The sequence below is a fragment of the Triplophysa rosa genome, linkage group LG14, assembly GCF_024868665.1.
Source record: "Triplophysa rosa linkage group LG14, Trosa_1v2, whole genome shotgun sequence".
Taxonomy (NCBI): Eukaryota; Metazoa; Chordata; class Actinopteri; order Cypriniformes; family Nemacheilidae; genus Triplophysa; species Triplophysa rosa.
Window position 1 is genome coordinate 2,511,994 of NC_079903.1, and position 20,211 is coordinate 2,532,204.

The 20,211-nt window shown below is 44.3% G+C and overlaps 1 protein-coding gene across 1 annotated transcript in view; it reads left to right on the forward strand.

Annotated features, from left to right (window-relative positions):
* Positions 1 to 20,211, forward strand: part of bace1 (beta-secretase 1) — a 65,597-nt gene that overhangs the window by 2,399 nt on the left and 42,987 nt on the right. The window contains exons 2-5 of the mRNA XM_057350509.1: positions 15,235 to 15,323; positions 17,519 to 17,735; positions 17,958 to 18,095; positions 19,247 to 19,381. Coding sequence (XP_057206492.1) covers positions 15,235 to 15,323; positions 17,519 to 17,735; positions 17,958 to 18,095; positions 19,247 to 19,381 — 579 coding nt within the window. The remainder of the gene's footprint in view (positions 1 to 15,234; positions 15,324 to 17,518; positions 17,736 to 17,957; positions 18,096 to 19,246; positions 19,382 to 20,211) is intronic.

Below are 20,211 nucleotides of genomic sequence, written 5' to 3' on the forward strand. Positions count from 1 at the left end.
CTTTTTAGTTTAGTTTACCTTCCAGCTTTTCGAGAGCAGACAAATCAGACAATGGTAAGTCAAATTCGCTGTTATCTGGAGGATTCTCTCTCGCCGACAGATCACTGCTCTGTGTTTGCTGGTTTTTTAAAAGCATCAACAGATGTTGCTTAAGGACTTTCTGTTCTTTTAGAACTTCTGTCATCACAACTGCAAAAAATAGTAAAAATGCATACATCAACTTAAAATTCTATAGTTACTCTGAAGTGAGGATGAAATCAGAATACTTACAAAGTACTGCAGTGGGTGTCTGCATGGAGTTCTTAGAGCTTCTGCCATAGGGATTGGTGGTATGCGTGGAGCTGCAACTAAGTCTGCAAGATCCTCAGATCTGCCCCTTTTTTCCGGTCTTTTCCAGAAGAGTAGTTTCTCTTATTTCCCCTGATCAGATAAATAAAAACGAATCACTTTAAAACAGTTTCATAGCATAACATAATGGATCAAAACAATATTTGTATTAATTATTGATTACTCACTCACCCTCATGTTGTTGAGCATGTTTAAATTGTGGAAAAACAACTGTGGTAAAAAAAATACAAACACACTTGATCTTTATTTTTGCATATGCTGGAAGATCATCATCATCATCATCTGTCTGCAAATCAGACATCAGGGATGCCTGTGGAAGTTTCAGTCGAGCTTCCTGATATGTTTCTATAAAACATCCCTCCCTTTGACTACTAAAAACCTGTGGATGCTGAGATCCACCACTAGTTCCACCACTAGCATCACTAGAGGTACGAGTTGGCAAAGACTTCAAAAACCGAGCAACAGTTGTCCTAGCCTTTTTTCGAAATATTAGAATTCAGAGTGTAAAACTCATAATTTTCATCCATGACTTACACAGAATAGCTTCTTCTGAGTTTGGCAGCTTTTGTGGTCTTGTCGTGGTCTGTGGAAAAAAAAGTGAATAAACAATGTTAATCAGTGTTAGAATAAATATACAAAACAGCCCCTTTGTCTATAGACAACAGTAGACCTATAGACTTTTTTGTTACAGTATAAAATCACCAACATCGCTCATTCAGAGGGCCAATAGCTTTAGCTATAGCCTAACAGCAGTGTAAATGGCTTCAGTATTCATAGTACGTTCTGGGAACCAAAAATTGTTAGCTGGGTGGTTCGTTTCAGTGAACCGGTTCACCAAATTGCTTCTAAACATATACAGAATCAGAATCATATACAGAAGATGAATTTATTCACTTTTATATCTTTAAGACCTAAAATATCATAGGTTGCTCATCACTGTGCCTGTATTTGGGTGCTTTAGTTGCAACACTTATGTAAGAAACTTTTGTCAGATCATGACGATGATGTGTTAACTGACAGAAGTTATGATTACTTTGTTTTATTATTTATATTTGAATGTGCTGAGGGTATTTTCATCCCAGCCGGCCGAGATGATAGACTTGATGCGTTATTTCATGGCAAGTGACATCATTACGCAAGGGTGTAAAAGAATCTGTCTCACAGAAAAGAACTGGACTTCTCATCACTACTAAATTATGGAACACCACCATAGAGACGTACACAAAGGATTCACACTGATTGAGATGAGAATATTGACATTTGCCTTCACAAAATAGATTTACATCTGCCTGCCATCTATTTATAAAACAGTAATGGCACCAAAGTATCACATTTCTGTCAGAAAGTAGTAGGAGTAAATGTATCAAACAAAAGATCAAACAATTAACAAAATTAAACTATTCCATTAACCCTAAAATTACCTTGTGGACAACTTTAGATGTTTCAGCAGCGACAAAATAAACAATCGTTATGTTGGCCAAAACTCTGCAAAGAATCAATAACTGCTGAGTAGTTTTAATTTAATACAAATATACAATAAAAATATATAAATTAAATATAAAATAATACATTTTCATATTAAAACCAAACACAAACCACTTCAGACCAGGTGCGTGCATTGGATAAAACAGTCTAAAATAAAAATGGTTTCCTTAAACTGAGCAGTAAAAGACCTGGCTACTTGGCTAAGGTTGCCCCTGAGCACACACAGAAGTTTGGATTTGATTCAACAATGTTAAATGGTTGAAATGCACCCAGGCGTGCGCACGCACCCACTCACACACACTTCAATGTCAGATAAAAGTCCCACTGCAAGATTTGTTGATGCTTCCAGACAAAACATTGCTACTGCTACCTTATTGACTAAGTTTTCTGTTTATTCTGTAGCAGCACAATGCTTAAGAGGTTTACTGTAGCAGAGACTGTAGCAGTGTTTGACATTTCTTTAAAATGTTATTGGGATCACATGAACAAGTTTGTCCAAAAAGGTCACATTAATGTATATTGATTAAAAACGTAACTGAAATAAATACGGTTTTGTGTTGTCAATCAAAAGCAGTTTGTTTTGATTGTTTAAAAGCAGTTAAACAGTATGCCTTGTATTAACACAATATATCATGGTCTTCTAGGTTATTTATTGTAATGCGTGTATTATTATATGACATTAGAAATCCCGGTTAATGTCACAGTTAGTGACGCTGGGTTATTTACAGTATTATATTGGAAAAGGTATAAACGTGATAGATAGATATGTTTAAATTCTTTATTAACCAAGTGGAAGGAAATGAATGAACATGTTTGCACACCAAACATCTCAAACAATTTTCCACCACAACATATTTATTTTCTGGACAGCAAGGTCACACTTATGTGCAGGAGTAGAGAAGAATAGTCATGTGCATATTAGGGATTTCTGGAGGAAAAGAGATTATTGCGAGGGTTAATGCGAGTCCCTGTAGGCAGGATGCAGGCATACAAGCTGGATTCATAGGGCAGAAAAAACAGGAAGTCCACAGGACGAATCAATGACACAAGGACTCAGCATAATTCTTACATGCTGGCGAGAGACAGGTGGATTAAAATTCAGAAAAAAGTCTTCAGGCTGAATGACCTCATTCATGAAAAATGAAACTGGCATCACCATTCAAACATACATTTATGTAAGAATGTTTTTGTGAATGATTTATAAATGATTATTATTGATTTTGCTTAACGAGAAAGGTTTCTCTTAAATAACTTAATTAAAGGGATGTACATCCAAAACGTTTAATTCTTTCTCATCCTCATGTCATTTCAAACCTGTATGACTATCTTTCTTTAGGAGTGTAACAATATATTGAAGTATTGAATATCACAATACAAAAACATTAAGATATGTTTCGTAGAGCAATTAAGATATGTATCTATAATTTAAACTGTAATAATTGACACAGTGGTAACCATAAAAATGTTTTTGGCGTCTTGCAGCTCTGATTAAAAAATGCTTTTCACTGAACTGAGCACTCACTTGCAGTGTTGCCATGTCCATTTATAAGCACTTTTGGGCTTGTTGGGCTCTTAGCTCATAAAGCTAGGCACCTTATGGAGTTAATAATATGATCAGTTGTGGATATTTGAGTAACTTACGATTTATTGGTCTAATCAAATATAAAGCATTTGAATTTTTTAGGCTTACAGATTTTTTATGCTACGGCATACAGATCCCATCTTCTCCCGTGCCCACTTGCAGTGAGAGCTCACTCCACTGGAGTGTAGCCTCCTTGTGGGCATTGGATCAGGGTGCATATCTGGCAGACATCTGCAGAGCTGCGGGTTGGGCTGCACCTGAAATGTTCGCAAGGTTCCACAACCTTCGTGTAGAGCCAGTGTCAGTTTGGGTTTTCCATCGTCAGGCATTCCATCCATCACTAAGTACTCCTTCTGGTTAACGAGCCAGGTGGAGGGTCTCGTTTACCAAGCCTAGTATTAGTAGAGTTATCCAGGTGAGCTAGTGCTTCAAAAGTAGTGACTCCCCCACTCTCGGGTGGTCCCGTTTGATGTATTTCTCACTTTTTGGTTCCCCTGTTGGTGAACCTGTAACCTCCCCCGGTGGACTACTCCACCTCTAGTTTGTGCGCCTCTCAGATGGGGCCCTGCACACCCATCACCCCATAAGTTCTCCCCACTGGTGAGACCATGCAGGTATATCAACATGGATACCTCCCTGCGGTAGGATGTGGTGTTCGTAGCACGCTTCCTCAGCAGATAGAGTAGCGCTTCCCAGTGTCCGTTACGGTGCCGGGCGGCTATCTCGCCATTAGAGAAAGAAGGCCATCGCCTGTGATGGCCGATGGTCAGAGCCTCTCACCTTTCAACATGCTCAAGGTGATGCCTTTCTACACACACTATAAGGTTACGATATCGTGAAAGTGCTCACCTGTGACACGCCCAGACCAGTCAGTGTTGCTCCGCTAAAGGTTGTGATGCCATTCAGTGCCACGGCGTTTCGTATAGGGACCCCATTCTGTCTCGACAGAATCGATAGACCGAAAGAAAGAGAATGTCTCGGTTATGAGGGGACTCCCCAAACGTGTTTATGAAGGAACAGACGGGGACTCCCCCGAAAGGCGACTGCGAATGGACGCAAGATTACAGAATTATGTCTCCCAGATTCTGTAACCCAAATGTTGACAGGTATGGTTAAAAACAGATAAACAGTCATTGTGCTTTATTGAACTTTAAAAGAGGATTCATTCATTCATTCAACACAGTTTGATGAGAGATTGTACAGTGCCTGGTGAAAATGAGGTTTTAAACAAGTTTACATTTTAGATAGTTGTAGCGAGGAAGGCGGGACGAGAGCCGTGGGGCAGGAAGGCGGGACCTCATGGAGGAGATCGGGAGCATAAGAGGACAAGCGACAGGACTGCCGACGAGAGAGGACCGGGCCCGGACATTGGTTAAGTTTTGTTTATGTTCGTGTTGCCGGCAGTCGTCCGCGGCTCCTTCCTTCCCGTTTGTTGAGTTTATTACAATAGTGTTGATATTTTTATCATTAAGAATTGATCTTATCCACCAGCAAATAATAACAATGTTGTAATCACGATGTAATCAATTGATCCACCCGACCCGGGGATTATCAGCATCACTACCATGCGCTAATTTGCACAACGTTTAGTAGATTGCGTTGATCATTATGGGAATGAGATATTGCGCCTGTGTTAATGTGCGTAAATCACACACAGAAATTTCCACTCCCATCTGCACTTTTTTAAAATTGTGCCATCGCGTTATTTTGCCCTGTTAAGTAAATCTGGCCCATAGTCGTAACCGAGACGTTATTCAAACTGGACATTCATGTGCACATTAAAAATAAAAGTAGGCCTATTCCCCACTATACTCCATGACAAAGGCCTATATATTATTTAGGCTAACAAGTTATTGATTAGACTACAAAATTACAAAGATATGTTGTAAACAGTAAAACAATATTAAGCTTAGAATTTAGAAATAACTAGCCTATTAAATATTGTCAGTCAGCTGTATTATAAGTTCATCAGCTCTTGAGTGACATTTGTCGGATCAAGTACTGTTTAAGAGCACAACGCATCAGCGCTTCAAAGCTGCTTTTAATTATGTAAAATAACGCTAAACTACCACAACCTGCGTCACAAAACATTTTAGAAGTCATAATAATATACTTTTCTTATTTGAAATGTTCTCAATCTTCAAGAAGATCAGGGGTCTCATTTATAAAACGTGGCATAGATTTCATCCTTAAAGTATGCGCACACTCAAAAGGAAGACGTTTTTTTATTTTTAAAACCATTTGAGTAGGCCTGTTTTGTTAAAAATCGATAGCTGTAATGCTTTGGTGCAGAAGGAAGCCCGTGAGCCACGAAGGTAAGTTTGCGAGCAGATTTGGCTAATTTCCCCCTATTAGACAGCCTAGTCAGCTCATCGTTTTTTGTATTACATCACTTATAGTTCTTAAACCTTTAAAATAGAGTTTAGGAAGATGTATGTAACCACAGTCGTTAGCTTTGGTTAACTATTGAAGCCTTTTCTCTTGTCAAAAGGCTCAACGCGACCGCAGACTTTGATGAACACTGCTGGCAGCAGTGACGTCTGTGTCCGTACCATTCTTATCAATGACAGCGTAATCTCGTATCTCCCTGATCCCAAGTCATAAAACTTGTATCTCCGATTAAACATGGTTTTGGGGAAATGTTGTGTTAATGTTGGTATAGCAATATAAGGTATAATACCAACTTTAACGATACAATATTTAATAACTCAAAAAATATGCAGTTTTTTTAATTTCCTGAAAAATAATGGTTTTGGAGATGCGAGGATTCCGCCCGACAGCGACGATATGCATATTTCCATTCCATAGGTTCTCATCTATCAGTTTTCATTTTCATTAAATATTTTTTTAGAACACGAGTTGCGCGATTTAGTTTAAGAGGAAATATAATGCACCTCACACTTCTCGCTATTTTTAATATATTAAACATGCCACCGAAAAGTGTTTATAAACACAGTGTAAAAAAATTCCCTGTAAATTTACAGTAAAGTACTGGCAGCAGAGGTTCCAGCCATTTACTGTAATTTTACAGGTTTGTAACTGTTTTTTTTTTCATTTTACAGTTGTGCTGTAATTCCACAGTAAGGTACTGGCAGCTATTTACCGCAATTGTACAGTTTTCTGTTTTATGGCTGTACTGTAATTTCACAGTAATGGCTATGCTATTTTATATTTACTCTACTGTCCAGATAGCAAATAAATACTTTATTTCTCCCAGAAATGGGCCATAGTGCCACCACAACTATCACTCACCCACAACAGGCCCATTATATAGTAATATATTGAATAATTGGAAAAAACACAGAAACCAAGCAAATGCAAGTATTATGTTTAATTGATGCTGACAATAAAATCTACTCAAATGCAGCAAAAATAAATATAATGTCAAAAGAGGTGCCAAAAAACAACAGAAAAAAGCAACAAAAACAAAGTCACACAAAGTTCACTTTCACTTGAGATTAGTTATTGCAAGACGTACTCTGGTTCTAATTCAAATTGACTTCTGTTACGCTGTCTATCTGTTTCTCTGGGCTGCCTTCGTGCCTCCGACGTCATGGCGTTCTGCTGATATTTGTATATTTTTACTAAAAAAGCGCCTTTGTCAACTTTTTCTTGTCAAAAAAGAAGTCATGTCTGAACATGGCCTAAGCCTGATTTACCTGTGTTTTGAAGGCACTCTACTGTAAATACTGTAATAATAATACTTCAAAGTGTTAATAGTTTTAGTCAAATAACATAAAAAGACCAGAACCCTTGACGCCCATGAAACTTTTCTCCCCCAAACAGCAAACATCGATTCAAGAAGTGAACAAGCACCTTGTTTATATATTGCTGTGTGTAGAACGTCTTGGTTACGGATGTAACCTCAGTTCCCTGATGGAGGGCACGAGACGTTGTGTCGAGCCGACAGATGGGGTTCGCTCTTGAGAACCTATCAACTTCTGACTAGTTTAGAAAAGGCCAATGAAATTGGCGAATGAAATTTGCATGCCCCCGGATATCCGGGTATAAAAGGGAGACGGCGTGCTGCATTCATTCACCTTTTGATCTAAGGAGCCTGAGCATCCCTCGACCGCTGCGGCGGGCAGCCAGCGTTGTGGAAAGAAAGACACAACGTCTCGTTCCCTCCATCAGGGAACTGAGGTTACATCCATAACCAAGATGTTCCCTTTCTGTCGGTCTCTCGACTTCGTGTCGAGCCGACAGATGGGGTTCCTATGGAAAACGCCACAGCGCTGTGCCGCGTCACAATCTCTAGCGGAGCGACGCTGACTGGCCTGGGCAAGTCAGACGTGAGCGCTAGCGCAAAATTGTAACCATCCAGTGGAGAGGTAGGGGGTCCCAGAGCTTTAGAAGAAAAGGTGGGAAGCCCCTGCCACCGTCCGTCACGGGTGGAGGCCTTGATTCTCTAACAGCGAGAAGCCGCCCAGCACCGTAAGGGCCACTGGGTAAGCATTATTCCCCCCTGGGGGAAAAACGCTACAGAGACCACTACCTACCGTAGGGAGGAATTAGTGGAGACACCACATGGTCTCACCATCAGGAGAGAACTCATGGGAAAATGTGCGGACTGAAGCAGTTAACCGCAAGGTGGAAGTCCACCTAGGGAGGTCATGGGTTGCCGAGGTGGGAACCATTCATGAGGATACATCAGACGGACCCGCCCATGGGGGGGGGTTACCATGTCTGGAGCACTAGGTCCAGTTAGAGCTATGTGGTAGATAACTCAACTGTTCCCTGGCCTAAGGGGGCAGGGCTGCTCTGCCCAGCCTGCCCCCAGGAAGGTGCTAGTGATGGATGGAATGCCTGTTCTATACCCAGTGGGGAAAGAAGGGAGGCGTAAATAGCCGCTGATCCCCCTAGAGGAAGGGGGAAGGGCTTTCGCAGGCGTACGCCCTACCGGCTGCCGGTCCTGCACGTTGCCCTGCAGGATGCGGGCTGACACCGGTTCCACGCGTAGATATTAGAACCTTGCGAAGGTGTTGGGCATAGTCCAACCCCCAGCTCTGCAGATGCCTGCCAGAGAGGCCGTAGCGACGGCATCCACGATCCGGTGCGCCAGTCTCTGTTTGGAGACAGCCCTCCCCTTCTGCTGACCTCCAAAACAGACAAAGAGCTGCTCAGAGCTTCTGAAGCTCTGCGTGCGGTCCAAGTAGAGGCGCAGTGCGCGTACTGGACATAACACGGATGGGGTTGGGTCTTCCTCCCCGGTGGGGAGCGCCTGCAAGTTCACCACCTGGTCCCGGAAGGGAGTGGTGGGAACCTTGGGCACGTAGCTGGGCCGTGGTCTCAGGATAACGTGAGAGTCTCCAGGCCCGAAATCTAGGCAACCCGAGGACACAGAGAATGCTTGTAGGTCCCCTACCCTCTTGAAGGAGGCGAGCGCTACCAGGAGGGCCGTCTTTATCGACAGGCGAGAAAGATCGGCCTCTCCTAGGGGCTCGAATGGGGGGCCTCTGGAGGCCCTCCAGGACCACTTCGAGGTCCCAAGAGGGTACGGGGCGCGGGCGAGGCGGATTCAACCGTCTCGCGTCCCTCAGGAACCTGGTAACCAGGTCGTGCTGCCCTAGAGACTTACCAGCAACTGGTTCGTGATGTGCGGCTATAGCGGCAACATACACTTTCAGTGTGGAAGGGGAGAGGTTCTTCTCAAGTCTCTCCTGGAGAAAGGACAGTACGTACCTGATCGAGCATCTCTGCAGGTCTTCTCCGTGAGAAGAGCACCAAGACGAGAAGATGCGCCACTTGAAGGCATACAGTCTCCTAGTGGCCGGAGCCCTAGCCTGTGTGAGGGTCTCTACCACCACCGGGGGTAGGTCGCTCAGGATCTCCTCGTCCCGTCCAGGGGCCAGACATGGAGGCTCCAGAGGTCTGGCCTGGGACGCCAAAACGTGCCCTTCCCCTGAGAAAGGAGGTCCTTCCTCAAGGGAATCGGCCAGGGGGGAGTTGTTGTCAGGCTCACCAGCTCTGAGAACCAAGTCCGGTTGGGCCAATAGGGCGCAACTAGTAGCACTTGATGCTCCTCTTCCCTGACCTTGCACAGGGTCTGTGCAATGAGGCTCACTGGGGGGAAGGCGTACTTCCTCTTGTCCCGCGGCCAGCTGTGCGCAAGGGCATCCGTACCGAGGGGACCGTCGGACAGGGAGTACCAAAGCGGACAATGGGTGGAGTCCGGGGAGGCAAACAGGTCCACCTGCGCCTGGCCGAACTGCTCCCATATGAGCTGAACCGCGTGAGGGTGGAGTCGCCACTCTCCGCGAGGTGACCACTGACGAGAGAGCCTGTCTGCTGTCTGGTTCAGGACACCCGGGATGTGTATGGCTCGCAGGGAACTGATCACCTGCTGACTCCACAGGAGGAGGCGTCGGGCGAGTCGTGTTAGCTGCCGTGATCGAATACCACCCTGGTGGTTGATATACGCCACGGCAGCTGTGCTGTCCGACCGGACCAGCACGTGTCTGCCCTGCACGAAGGGTTGGAACCTCTTCAGCGCAAGTAGCACAGCCCACAACTCTAGGCAGTTGATGTGCCATCGCAGGCGGGGGCCCGTCCACCGCCCCGCTACTGCGTGCCCGTTGCACACAGCACCCCAGCCCTGAAGGGAGGCATCCGTCGTTACCACGACGTGCCTTGATACCTGCCCTAGGGGGACCCCCTCCCGTAGGAAGGCCATAGACGACCAAGGGGTCAGGGTGCGCCGGCAGAAGGACGTGATGACCATACGCCTGCTGCCGGTGTGCCACGCTCTCCAAGGAACCCGACTCTGTAGCCAGTGTTGGAGCGGTCGCATGTGCATCAACCCGAGGGGGACCACCCCCGCCGAGGATGCCATGTGCCCCAGGAGCCTCTGAAAATGTTTCAGGGAGACCGCCGGCTGCCTGAAATGCTTCAGGCAGCGTAACACTGACTGGGCACGCTCTGTAGTCAGTCGTGCTGTCATGGAGACAGAGTCGAGTTCCATACCGAGAAAGGAGATGCTCTGCGCGGGGGAGAGCTTGCTCTTTTCCCAGTTGACCTGTAGCCCCAACCGATCTAGGTGCCGGAGCACCAGGTCCCTGTGTGTACACAACAGATCTCGCGAGTGAGCCAAGACGAGCCAGTCGTCGAGATAGTTGAGTACCCGCACACCTTCTTCCTTGAGGGGAAGAAGGGCGGCCTCCACGACCTTCGTAAAGACACGTGGAGACAGGGACAGACCGAAGGGGAGGACCCTGTACTGATATGCCTGTCCCTCGAACGCGAACCGCAGGAACGGCCGGTGTCGAGGGAGGATCGAGACATGAAAGTACGCATCCTTCAGGTCGATTGCCATGAACCAGTCCTGACGCCTGACTGACGCCAGGATGCGCTTCTGCGTGACCATCCTGAAAGGCAGCTTGTGTAGGTGCCTGTTCAGAACACGCAAATCCAAGATAGGGCGCAACCCCCCGCCTTTCTTGGGGACAATGAAGTACGGGCTGTAGAACCCGCTGAACATCTCGGCCAGTGGGACGGGCTCGATCGCTCCCTTCACCAGAAGGGAGGCGACCTCCGCCCGAAGCACGGGGGCATCCCTGCCTCTGACTGAGGTAAAGAGGATGCCCCGGAACTTGGGCGGACGTTTCGCGAACTGAATCGCGTAGCCGAGACGGATCGTCTTCCTCAGCCAACCTGACAGTCTGGGAAGCTGAGACCAGGCACCCAGGAACTGTGACAGGGGGACTAGAGGTGTGATCTGCTTCATCGTCCCCCCGGAGGGTGGTTCGATGGCTAGCAGTACGGATTCCTTGCCGAGGGAGGACCCCCGGGGAGGAGATCGGCTCTGCTGTTTTTCCTGCCTGGCGATTGTCTGGCTCGACGCACTGTCTGTCTGAGAGTGCTGAAGGCCAGTGTTTATACTCGACATTGCGCTTCGCCATGACGCAACGTCGAGTTGCCGTCCACCGTCGACCAGAGGGTGGGAACGGCTGTGACAACCCAGAGAGAGAGGAAACTCTTTTCGTGAGGAAGTGGGCGCTGGCCCCCCGGGGGGACCAGCTGATGGAAGGACGGGGCAGGAACCATCCCTCTCCTATCCAGCGATGTGGTGGCTGGAATCGGGCCCGATGGTAATCTCAATCTCCCTGGGGTCTCTCCGTCAGGGCCGCTTCTGCTTCCGCGACGGCTGCTGACGGGGAGGCGGTTTCCTCTTCGACGTCCTTCTCCGGGAGGCAGCCTGAGAAGGGGGCACTGGAGCCGGAGTCGAAGAGGTCCGGGGCTGCCGGGAAGCAGACGCCGCTCGGGATCTCGGAGGCCTGACGACGGCCGAGTCACGGCGGGGCAAGATGTGCTTGATAGCCTCCGTCTGCTTCTTCACCGTTGAGAACTGCTGAGAGAAATCCTCAATGGTGTCACCAAACAGCCCTCCCTGTGAGATGGGGGCGTCGAGAAAGCGAACCTTCTCAGCGTCCCGCATCTGCGCAAGGTTGAGCCAGAGGTGCCTCTCTTGGACCACCATGGTGGACATCGCCCGCCCCAAGGCCCGTGCCGTCACCTTATTCGCCCGTAGAGCGAGATCAGTTCCTGCATAACCGTTGGGTCGGTCTTACCCTCGTGGAGCTCCTTCAACGCCTTGGCCTGGTGGACCTGCAGGATGGCCATGGCGTGGAGGGAGGAGGCGGCCTGACCCGCAGCCATGTAAGCCTTCGACACCAGCGATGCCGAAAACTTACACGCCTTGGATGGGAGTCTAGGCCGAGCCCTCCAGGTGGCCGCTGTCTGCGGGCATAGGTGCACCGCGACAGCACGCTCCACCTGGGGGATCTCGACATAGCCCCTGGCCGCCCCACCATCGAGGGAAGTAAGGGCGACTGAGCCTTTCTGACTGGAACGAGCCGTGAGGGGCGCGTTCCAAGTCTTACTCAGCTCCTCATGTACCTCCGGGAAATACGGGACCGGCGCTGGGCGCGGCTTGGAGCCGCGCTCAGACCCCAGGTTCCACGTATCCAACCGCGAGCGCTGGGGTAAAGACGGTGCTGTGCACTGCAGCCCAATGCTCGAGGCGGCCCGGAAGAGCATGGTTGACATCTCAACGTCCGCCTCTTCCTGGGCTCGTCCCCCCGGGGGAGGGAGCTCCGAGGAATCATCGGGGTCGGATGCCAAGAGGTCGCCCTCCGATGCTGTGATCGACATCTCATCTTCGTCACGCACTCCCGAGTACGTGGTGGAGGAACAAGACGGGGTAGGACCGTCTCTTAAGGGATGGTCAGACAAGAGTGACGGGGCGTGAACGGTCCGTGAGCCTGTGGCTGGCGGTCTAACGTTCACGGTGATCCCCATATCACCCCCGGTGTTAACTGAAACGGGCGGCAGGGCCGTAGTCACTGCCGTCACGGATCGGGTAACAGACGAGGTGGTGGCTTTACCCATAAAGAATACAGCCACCCGTGACCGCAACGTCTGGATAGGCATCGTCCCGCAGTGCGGGCAAGATGTATCCACGAAGGCTGCCTCAGCGTGCTGGAGACCCAAACACGTGAGACAGACATCGTGTCCATCCCCTTCCTCAATGAGCGCGTCGCACCCAAGAGAACAGCGGGACATGCCACGCTGGAGAAATTTGCTCTTTTAGAAAAAAAGTGCTCAGACACTTCTGGAACTGCCGAGACGCCCAGGGGAAAGTCGCTGCAGGAAGGGACCGTCCGCTGCACCACGTCGTAGATTCCAGCAGGATACCAGCGAAGAACTGGAAGATCAGCGAAGATCTGGAGCTGCTCATCAGATGCGTAGGCTCTGAAGAACAAAAGGTGAATGAATGAGCACGCCGGCTTCCCTCTTATACCCGGACATCCGGGGAGGAGCCCGGCATGCAAATTTCATTCGCCAATTTTCATTGGCCTTTTCTAAATACTCAGAAGATGATAGGTTCTCAAGACAAACCCCATTCTGTCGGTTCGACACAACGTCGAGAGACCGACAGAAAGGGAACTATAGCTAGTATAATGAAACTATGGTATTTTTAGTTGCTGTGGTTTTACTAAAGATTATTAATTGGAGTATGGTTCCTATATTTAGAAAATGGTAAATTTGTGGATACTGTGGTTTTACTGCAAATACCATCCCTGCTGAAAAAAACTATGATTTTTTTAATTAGAATGAGATTTTTAAATTAAATTCCTCTTTGTAGTGTGTTTTGGGTTTTATTCCAATAGGATTTACCATCCCACAAATAGAATCCATCACATACAAGTAGACAACAAGTATCCATAGTACAATTCCCATTATAACCATTAAATCCATTACATTTTATGTTGTATTTTGGGCAGGGTTCTATTGTTTATATTTCAACAGGAATACTTCAACTATAGTTACTTCAGTAAAAACATCATTCATTTTCCAAATCGCTTTAAATGATATAGCAGCAGATCAGAAGTGAACAAGCACGCGTAGCTCAAGGTGTATGTGGTGCTTATTTACCGTTTAGCCGTTATGCCGATCATTTTCATGACAATGTTTCTACGATCTTTGACTGATCGTAACCCATAGATGATTACACCACACTTTAACATGTGCCTTTTTCATCTTTTAATGTTCTATTTGCCTTTTTAGAGCGCTATCAATGGTGTAGCAGCACCTACGTTTACATTAGTTTAGCGGGGAAGATCCCAGAGTTGCCAGATCTGCGTTAAAAAAATCTGCCAAATGGCCATTCAAAGCTTGCCGGAAAACTGCGAGCTTAGAAAAACTGAAATACTTGGCAACAGTAAAAGGTCCTGGCAGATCGCAAGCCAGATAAATTGCGCACACAGGAAACCCCGCTGCATAGAAACCATTTTCTACTTTTGGACCTTTTTATAAATGTAGTGGAGTAAAAAGTATGATATTTGTCTTTCAAATGTAATGAAGTTAAAGTACAAGTACTCAGAAAAAATAATACTCAAGTAAAGTACAGATACTCAAAAAGTGTACTTAAGTACATACTCAGGCAAATTTACTTCGTTACTGTCCACCTCTGCATTATTTTAAGGTCAAAAAACTACAAAGTGTTGCTTTAACTTGTGGATTTAACTTTAACATACTGTATACATTCTATTTGCATGTTATGGTATAATTGCAAATTGTTCTGGTATATTGTAAATTAAATTTTAAGTTCCCAGTACTGAAAAGATTTAAAAATATGCTTCCATTGAATAATATACTTCAACTGAACAACTTACAGTTTCTAACAATCCAGAATAGTATTTCTTTCAGTTAAGTTTCATAGGTGTACTTTGCATAGAGAAAAAGCTGCAATAATACCAATGTATTTTAATGCTATATGCTGACTTTGTTTATTTATTCATCTGCTATTTTTTATTATAATGCATGTAAAGCTACATTGCATCGAAGAAATTGTGAAAGGCACTATATAAATACAATTGACTTGACTCGATGTCCCTAAACAACTACTGCAGACAGGTGAGCAACAAAAAGAAAGTTGTCCAATTACATATGTGTAATACAAATGATGGGTTTGTCAGTCTGCCCCAGGTAGATTAAGGAATCTTTTTTACAACTTGTCTTCCTTGATTTTTTGTTGTTGTTGTTGTGTGTCAAGACCTTTAGATTCTTTTATGTTCCTTCCTGTTTGCTTGTTTGGTTGTTTGAAGACAAGCTATACGTTAGTGGGGCTGCCGGAGATATTTATATCTATGAAATAAATGGCACGAAAATATTTTATTACAAAAGGTATGTATAGCTTAGTGGGCTCAACTCATTTATATCAATTGCTGCATTAAATTACCAGCCCTAGTAAAAATCAAATATTCATTGTTTTACCTCAAAGATAAATGTGAAAGTACAGTATATTCACTCTGTTTCAGCTGAACATCTTGGTGGATACAGGCAGCAGTAATTTTGCAGTGGGTGCTGCTGCTCACCCATTTCTACACAGATACTACCATCGCTCACTGTGAGTAATCATAAAGAATTAACTAATCACACGCAAATGTATTATGCAGGTTTTATATAATGTCCAGCTTAGAGGACTTTCATGATGAATTTTCATGTTTTTTTTTATAATTCAATAGTAATTCTTATTAGATTGTCATTAGCCAATTCCATCCGGCCATTTTCCTGGTTGCACTAGCATTGGGACAGCTGAATGACGCCATGGTCGGGCTGTATTTTTGTCGTTTGTCTTGAGTTTCATGATTGTGAGAGGTTATGTACATGTGCGATTGAAAGAGCAAAAAGGATGACTGGGACAAAATCTACGCCAGTTTACTCAACTCAACTTTATTTATATAGCGCTTTTACAATTTTCATTGTTACAAAGCAGCTGCACATGAGACACATTGACTACAAGCAAAACAATCAAAGTTGTACCTGCAAAAACAAGAAAAGGTTGAAAACACAGAAGACAGACACACCCACACACAAAACACACCACACACACAACACGCACACACACCAACACACACAGACACAGAGACAATAGATTACTATCGAATAGAACGCCAAGATTCTTTGCTGACGACGAGGGTTTTATGGAACATCCGTCAATAGTTAAACAGTATTCTTGGTTGTTACTTATAGCAGTTTTCGGTCCAATAAGTAACACTTCCGTTTTGTCCGAGTTCAGTAATAAAAAGTTGTTACTCATCCAGTTTTTTATATCGACTATGCATTCCATTATTCGATGGAACTGCTGTGTTTCATGAGGCTTCGAGGAAATATAAAGTTGAGTATCATCAGCATAACAGTGAAAGCTAACTCCGTGTCGCTTTATTATTTTTTTTACATATTACATATATTGTTTACAGTGCTACGTATCACAGAGGTTGAGAAAACAACACAACACACCGACAAAGAGAACAGGAACATGCTGTTCATATTAGGTTTCTGCATGTTTATGTCTTGTAACGCTTCAAAAGACTGTCTGCTTCATGTTCAAGCAGTCAACATACTGTACATTTGTGCAATGTTTCTGTCTAGCACTTTTTTCAGGGCTTTAGAACAGGGTAAACAATATTGCATCAACAGGCAGGTGTTGTCTACTTGAGAATGTGCATAGGTCAACGATCATGTACAGGTTTAAGAGAAAATCCATTTGCCTGTCCATGGTCGCAGCAGGTGCAAGATGTCTTACATATTTATACTGTTATTACGTCAGATACCTCCCTGCGATTACAGGTGTATCATGCATACAGTTATAAATGTGGTTTTACACATAACAAAAAAAGGCAAAATAATTATGAAACTTTTACTATAATATGGTTAACTTTTGGCTAATGAATTATCCTGTCACGAATATGGTGGGGAAGAAACCAAGTGCAGGCAGCGTTTCGGGGTATAACAAAAACAAGGTTTATTTAAACAAAAAACAAAACAAAAACCCACGATGGGGTACAAACGAGAAAACAGGATAATAATCAAAACAGGATGTAGACTAATTAACACGAAACTACAACAACACTAGACATAAGGTAAACTAAACACTTACTAGACATAACTTGACTTGGGGCAATCCACAGCAAACCATGAACAGCAGCACGGAGGTAAGCACAAGTAAGGACACAAGTACAACGAACGAGCACAGGACAATAGAAACAAGGATATTTTATAGGGGGACAGACAGAGAATAATTAATAAGGGACAGGTGTAGGGGATGAAACACTGAAGGGAAGCTAACGAGAGAACGAGAGGGCGGGAACAGAGACAAGGCTAGAGAGAGAGTATATGGAAGGCCTACAGGGCCAAAACGCCTCTCTCCACATAAAACCTAAGGCTTTGCCATGATTCTGCAATAAGACCGAGAAAGACATGACATGATAGGACAGAATCATGACATATCCATCACAAGGATGACTGTTTTTTCTCTATTATTCATTGTAGCTGATCATCGTCACATTTGAAATACTTGTGCATAAAAACAAAGCATTACTGCAAGCAGAACAAAAACAGGGTTAATATTGCCAAATTTGTTCTGGAACGACAATGACATTCCTCTGCTGCGGATGCCCTAATAAGTGCAATATAGTTTGCACCACACAAAATGCTCAATGGTCTAAAAATGCCTAGAATATTTTTTCAATTCATTTTGATTTAGAGAAACAGCTTTTCAGATACTCCTATTAAAGAGTGCTTCTTTTTCTTTTGTTGCAGTTCTACGTCGTACAGAGACCTGGTCCGCAGTGTGTATGTGCCATACACACAGGGCCGCTGGGAAGGGGAACTGGGTACAGATTTGGTGTCAATTCCTCATGGGCCCAATGTTTCACTGAGGGTAAACATAGCTGCCATTACCCAGTCTGACCGCTTCTTCATCAATGGATCCAACTGGGAGGGAATACTAGGGCTTGCCTATGCGGAGATTGCAAGGGTTTGTCCACACTGTTTCTGAGCTGTGTATGATAATTACCTAATGTCATTCATGTTTTTCTTTACATCCCACATGTTATTTCAAAAATATATTCTGTATTTAAAATATTTTTAACACACTTCATTGTGCTCACCCATTTCATATGACATTCTGCAGTCTAGTCAGTCTGACACTCTGTAAGCAGTCTGAAATGCTTCTACTAAGGCTCTCTCTCTCCCTCAGCCGGATGAGATGTTGGAGCCGTTCTTCGACTCTCTGCTGAGACAGACCAGCGTCCCAGATGTGTTTTCACTGCAGCTCTGTGGAGCAGGATTCACCCAGAACTACAGCGCAGGCAGTTCTACTGTAGGGGGCAGTATGGTGAGAAACTCACTGAGCATGGGATCATTCAGAATTTACCCTCCTAAATAGTTACCCTGCTCCTAAATAGTTAGTATTCATTTGGTCAGCATAACATTACCATGACGTCCACAGATCGTGATCACAAATTTTTTTCAGATCTTTTCTAAAGTCCCAGAAATGTTGCGGCCACGTCCTGAAATAACGTTGTGAATTGATCCTACGGATAAGGTTGTAGCGACATGGTATGTTGGTCTCCGGATAACCTGGATAATCCCATTTTTCAAATGTACTGTATCTGGTGATTTTTATTTATTATGTTAGATCAGAGTAAAATCTGTTATAATGTCAAGACGAATGCTATACAGTACATACGACTTTTCACAGCTGAAATTTTTAAACTGGAGTTTGATAAAATACAACAATTGAAATTGTGTTTCTATTTATTTAGTGTGCGCTTCTGCTATGTCCGTGCACTTCTCCAGCACGAGAGTTCTCTGTTTAGCAATGTTAACAATGTGCTCGTTTGGTTCTTGGGAAACATTATTTGGTACACCGAATATGGTCCAGTCCAGGTGCGTCTTCCAACATCCAATATTATGTTGTGATGACGTATATGGGAATAACAAATTATGTTGCTGGAACGAATATGGTCCGGTCCAGATACATCTTCACAACGTAACTGTGTTAACTGGGTTATGCCTCAGGGTGTACCTCACAAAATGTTGTCATATGGTTCAAAAAGACTTGGAAAATGGAGCATGTGTCATATAGTCTTTTACTGCTATGGTGATTTTTGTTAGTTTTGTTTTTGGAATACCCTGGTTTGCTTTATGCTTTTATTCTATGGACAAGAACAATCTGAAGATTATGTTATAGTCCTACTTTTGTGCTCCACAAGATGACAGTCATATCATATGACTATATGGAGCAAAATTAAAGTATTAGAAATCAGCAGACACCATCACACAAGCAACAACAATTTCTGTGCAATTCCAACAATAAAGAATCGGTGGGGAGCTCATAGGACAGATGGAAATTGCACAGAACATGATGACAGCAGTTTAAGTATTGGGGGAACTATTTCTTCATTTACACAAGAAACAAGAGATTTGAAAACGACATTACACTTTTTCCAGTGTTTTTCATTCAGATGTATTTATTCCTCATAGATCATTGGGGGAATAGATCCATCCTTATATGTCGGTGAGCTGTGGTACACACCAATCAGGCGGGAATGGTATTATGAGGTCATCATAGTGCGCATTGAAGTTAACGGGCAGGACCTCAATATGGACTGCAAAGAGGTATGCACGATTTTCATGTTTTTCAGCATTCATTCTTTCTAATATTGTTTTTAGCCTTGACCTTTGATTATTAAATAAGAATGCAGATGATTATCAAATAAGAATGCAGTGAATACGATGCCAGTTGTGTTTACGTTCAATACTATTTAAGTCTACCTGTTTAGATACAAAGGGATCATTGTAAAGTCAGATGGTCATTAATGACCCAGATGTAAGGCAAAAATGGACTGTAGATTATCCAAGTAAATAACCTTTTTATTTATTGAAATACTGAAAGGAGTCTAAATGATTTTATGTCAGAGAAAAGCATGGAGTCACAGATATGAAGCTAGCAGAGCTATGTAGGACAACGCTGCTTGTTCTCAAAGCATATGAAGCATTGCTAGGAGTGTAACGGTTCTCGATAAATAATTGAACCGCACGGTTCTCCACCAACGGTTCGGCACACGGTCCAACGCGCTTGGACCGCGGCTCATCTTAAATCTGACGACGCATTTATAATATGGTTCATTAAAAATTATAATGCATAAAACAGACTGACAAAGTTCAGCTAATGTATGTTTGTCGATAGATACACATTTAATACCTACAACAAATCAAATAACGTAGACAAATTTCAATAGGATTGACGTATGCTGTAATATGATCAGTCATTTATGCTTTCATCACCTGCGAGTGCAGGTGAGACCTGAACAGCACATGTTGCTGTTTAAACTACACTCATTCAAGCCTTGCCAATTTAAACATTTAAGTGCAAGATGATGCACAAGAAAACTCGCTTTCGCGCTGTGAGAAGATCCGAAGCGCGCATAAGGAAAATCTCAGACATG